The sequence below is a fragment of the Vigna unguiculata genome, chromosome 10 (genome assembly GCF_004118075.2).
Source record: "Vigna unguiculata cultivar IT97K-499-35 chromosome 10, ASM411807v1, whole genome shotgun sequence".
Lineage (NCBI taxonomy): Eukaryota > Viridiplantae > Streptophyta > Magnoliopsida > Fabales > Fabaceae > Vigna > Vigna unguiculata.
This window is the reverse complement of record NC_040288.1, coordinates 8,038,962-8,042,929: the sequence shown is the minus strand read 5'-3', so window position 1 is coordinate 8,042,929 and position 3,968 is coordinate 8,038,962. Positions and strand designations below refer to the sequence as shown.

General features: G+C 38.1%; 1 protein-coding gene across 1 annotated transcript; it reads left to right on the top strand.

The window, feature by feature from the left end:
• Positions 1-1,857: 1,857 nt before the first annotated feature.
• LOC114165956 lies at positions 1,858-3,705 on the top strand. Its single transcript, XM_028050597.1, has one exon. The coding sequence runs from the start codon at positions 1,981-1,983 to the stop codon at positions 3,355-3,357; it is 1,377 nt and encodes a 458-aa protein (XP_027906398.1). The 5' UTR covers positions 1,858-1,980; the 3' UTR covers positions 3,358-3,705.
• Positions 3,706-3,968: the final 263 nt, after the last annotated feature.

Genomic DNA, 3,968 nt, shown 5'->3' with positions numbered 1-3,968 from the left:
CAAGAAAATGACCAATTTTAGTAATAAAAAATATGTTAGACACCAATTTTCTACTTAGAGACCAATTATTTTAGTAGCCAAAATCTTGGCGACTAATGTTAATGACCAATTTAGAAATAAATTATTTTGGTAGTCAAAACCTTTGTAGCTAATGTTAGTGACAAATTTAGAAACTAAGTCATAATATAAACTATTTTAATTATCAATTTAGAGACTAATTATAATTTTTTGGAACTATTTTAGTTGCCAATAATTTTTATTTTTTAAATTGGTACCTAAATTGGTCATTATATACAGTGAGTAATTATTTTTGGTCACTAAAATTTTCTTGTAGTATACTACACCTTTATAAATTAGATACTTCATTAATAAGTATCAATAAAGTATCCTAAAGTATCAGGTACAAATAAGTGTCGAACATGGATACATGATCCAAGTTGAAGTATCGATGTATCATAGATGTCAACTTATCAGAAATGACCAAATTGAACATTTTTACAAAATTGGAGGACCAAATTGAACCCAAAATTAACAAGAGGATCAAAATGAACCAAACTAACACATTAGATGACTAAATCACTTATTAAGCCTTAATGATTTTCTTATGGTGTATAATTTATTTCCACTTTTAATAAAATGATTAATCTTTAAACAAAAAGATAAGAATAAAGATCATTTAACTTTGTGCCAAATTTCATGTTAAGAGAGAGGATGCAAATGTTATTTAAAATGATTCCGCGTAAAATGTTGGTGATCTTTTAAGTTTGCTGTCAAATCCCAAAGTTCAAACCTTGGACTTTGGAAACTACCAAGTAGGAGCACGGTAAAAACAGAAAGAATTTTCAGTGAAACGGTAAAATGCATACAGATAGGAAAGAACACCATTTTTCTAGGGACAACAGTACTTTGTCACCAATTTTTTTTTTTTTACTTTCAATTTGACATTACCTTTAACCGTCTTTTTCTCTCTCTTTTCTTTTAGAAATACAAAAAATTACTTTGGTTGGGTTATTTTACACCTATAAAGAGTTGTCAAATGGTAGTAACCAGTATGGAATAATCTTTTTCCTTTTTCTAGACTGCTACCAATACAGAAGGACAAAAGCTACTGGTATGAGTGAGATTGAATACCCTAATAGTCTTAGCTATAAACAATAGATATTAATGGAGTGTTGTAGCTAACGCATTAATTATCAAATATACCATGCAATATCAAATTTCGTTGCGTTCTCATGCTCGATATCGATATCGGTTCAGATAAATTAATTTAGATGAAACTCATCTCCTAATAAAAAGTGAACCCTTCAATTTCAGCTAGTAATCAGTACTTTTTTTTTTAATTAAAGTAACATTTCCCCATTCAACTTTCAATTCAAGTATTTCTACGACCAAGTAGGTCTATTATGTTACGTGACTATAGCATATTCATAAATCACTCAACGCGTATACACTTCACTATCTGTAATGTGTACATAATCTTATGATTTAGCCATATTGATTAACAAATAAACATTATAACCTTTTTTCAATTTCCACCTCCCTTAACCCCATCAATTAAACAAAAGGAGAAAACAAAAAGAGAAATATATGTCTGCCGTACATCGGAAGAATTGACTTGGGAACAAATTAAAAACTCTAATATCATATTATCGCATTTGGCTTAGAAATCATAATCAAAACATCAATCACATCCAAAAACGTCTTAAATTAGCTAGCTAGCTAATTAATCAATCAATTAATTAATTAATTATGTAATGAATCCTAAGTTCCCATTGTCGAAACGCGTCCTCCTATGGAATATTCAAAACATCTGATCCTTCGAACGTGCTTCCGCCACACCCTATATATAAATTAACCCTTTTGCTCCAAAGTTCTCGACTTGAAAAAAAAAAAAAAATCCAAAGACGCACCGAATTAGTCAATAGTCATACACGTAAACACCAACACCAAAAACATAAGCAAGTAAAAGTGGTGGTGATCATGGTCGTTGCCACCATGACATGGCGTAACAAGGCGGTGCCGGAGGAAAAAGCCCTCGGAATCAACTCCTTCGACGCCGGAAAAACCATGTGCCGCCTCATCTCCCTCTACCATTCCCTCTCCGACCAAGAAATCGCCAAGCTCCACCACAAGGTGATCAAATCGAAAGGCATAACCTACTTGAATTCCCAGCATGAATGCTTCCTCCTCAACCTCGCCGCCGCGGAACGCCTGGAGGAACTCGACACGGCGGCTGACGCCGTCTCGCGGCTCGGCCGGAAATGCTCCGACAGCAGCCTCGGACGCTTCGACCTTGTTTACGCCGACCTAAAGCTCGGTCTTATCGATCTCCGGAAGTTAGTTTACGGTTGCCGCAACAGTCTTAAGATGATATCCAAAATGGAGAAACTCGTCTCTTCTACCAGGAGTCTTTATACTGCCATGGAATCCATGGCGAAACTGGAGATTTCAGAGAAGAAGAGGCAAAGGTTGAAGACTAATGATTATAACAATTTTACGAAACAAAACATGGAATATTTGGATGAGGAGATAGCATGTTGTCGAAAACAAGTGCAGCATTACAAGGAAGTTTCGTTGTGGAACCAAACATTGGACAAAACCGTTGGAATCATGGCTAAGGTAGTTTGCATTGTGTACGCCAGAATTTGTTCTGTTTTTGGAGGGTACATTGCCAATTGCAGCTGCTATAGCATCAACGGTGATGGAGACAGTGAAAACGGTAGTTGTTGCTGCCTTTTGGAACACCGTGAGTTGTACAAGAAGAACTATTGTCTCCACGAGGAATCACTTCACAAGGCTGTCACAAGATCGGGTCCAATCCCAAAGGGTAGTAGCAACAAAACCGGTGTGATTCGTTTCTTGAACCGTGGATTTGATAGCCCAGTGAATAACGGAGTTAACAATAGGGTTTTGAGGCTGGCGCCGCCGTCGACGGTGGGCGGAGCGGGGCTTGCGGCGAGGTACGCGGAGGTGGTTTTGCTTGCGGAGCAGTGTCTGCACGCGCCGGCGACGATGGGACAGGGCGCGCGGGCGGCGTTTTACGGGATGTTGCCGGAGAGGGTGAGGCAGAAGGTGGCAGCGAAGCTGAAGGGGCGGTGGCGGAGGGGAGAGGAGGGGGAAGCTCTGGCGGAGGGGTGGCGGGACGCGGTGGAGAAGCTGCTGGAGTGGCTGTCGCCGGTGGCGCACGACACGGTGCGGTGGCAGGAGGAGAGGAGCGTGGAGACGGCGAGGTTTGAGGCGGGGACGACGGCGCTGCTGCTGCAGACGCTGCATTACTCGGACTTGGAGAAGGCGGAAGCCGCCATTGTGGAGGTGTTGGTGGGTTTGAGTTGCATATGTAGGTGTGAAAGAACATGAAATAATAACACCAGAGAAACTATTATCACATAAACCCTAAAAATTTTACACGATTCAAGATCACTTAATATCCAACTAGTCTTGAATTAAGAAGAATGGTTTTAGATTATGGTTATAATATTAGTAGGAAATTGAGATATGGTCATGGAAGCAGTTTGAAATTTTATAGTAAGGGGATGAATATGTGTATTGTGTATGGTTTTCGGAGTACTTTTGATTAATTTGATTCTTTGATTCTTTTGTTCTTATGTATAATTGGTAGTTAGTGTTGACAAATATGTACTTCTAATGAGTTAGAAAATATTTTAGCATAACTCCAATTGGAGCAGAGTTGGTTGCTTCCCAGGTGCAATTATTGAGTGAGCAAATTTAGTAAAGTTGGTTTGGTCAAACACACACACACACACATATATATATATATATATATATATATATATATATATATATATATATATATATATATATATATATATATATAATGATGAAGTTGTGACATATGATGAAGGAGAGGGAATTTGAGAGGAATGGAGTGGTGATGGAACTTGGAAACCAATTTAAGCAGGGGAAGCTAGTTGCCATACCTGGGCATATTCTACTTTTTTATTTTTTTA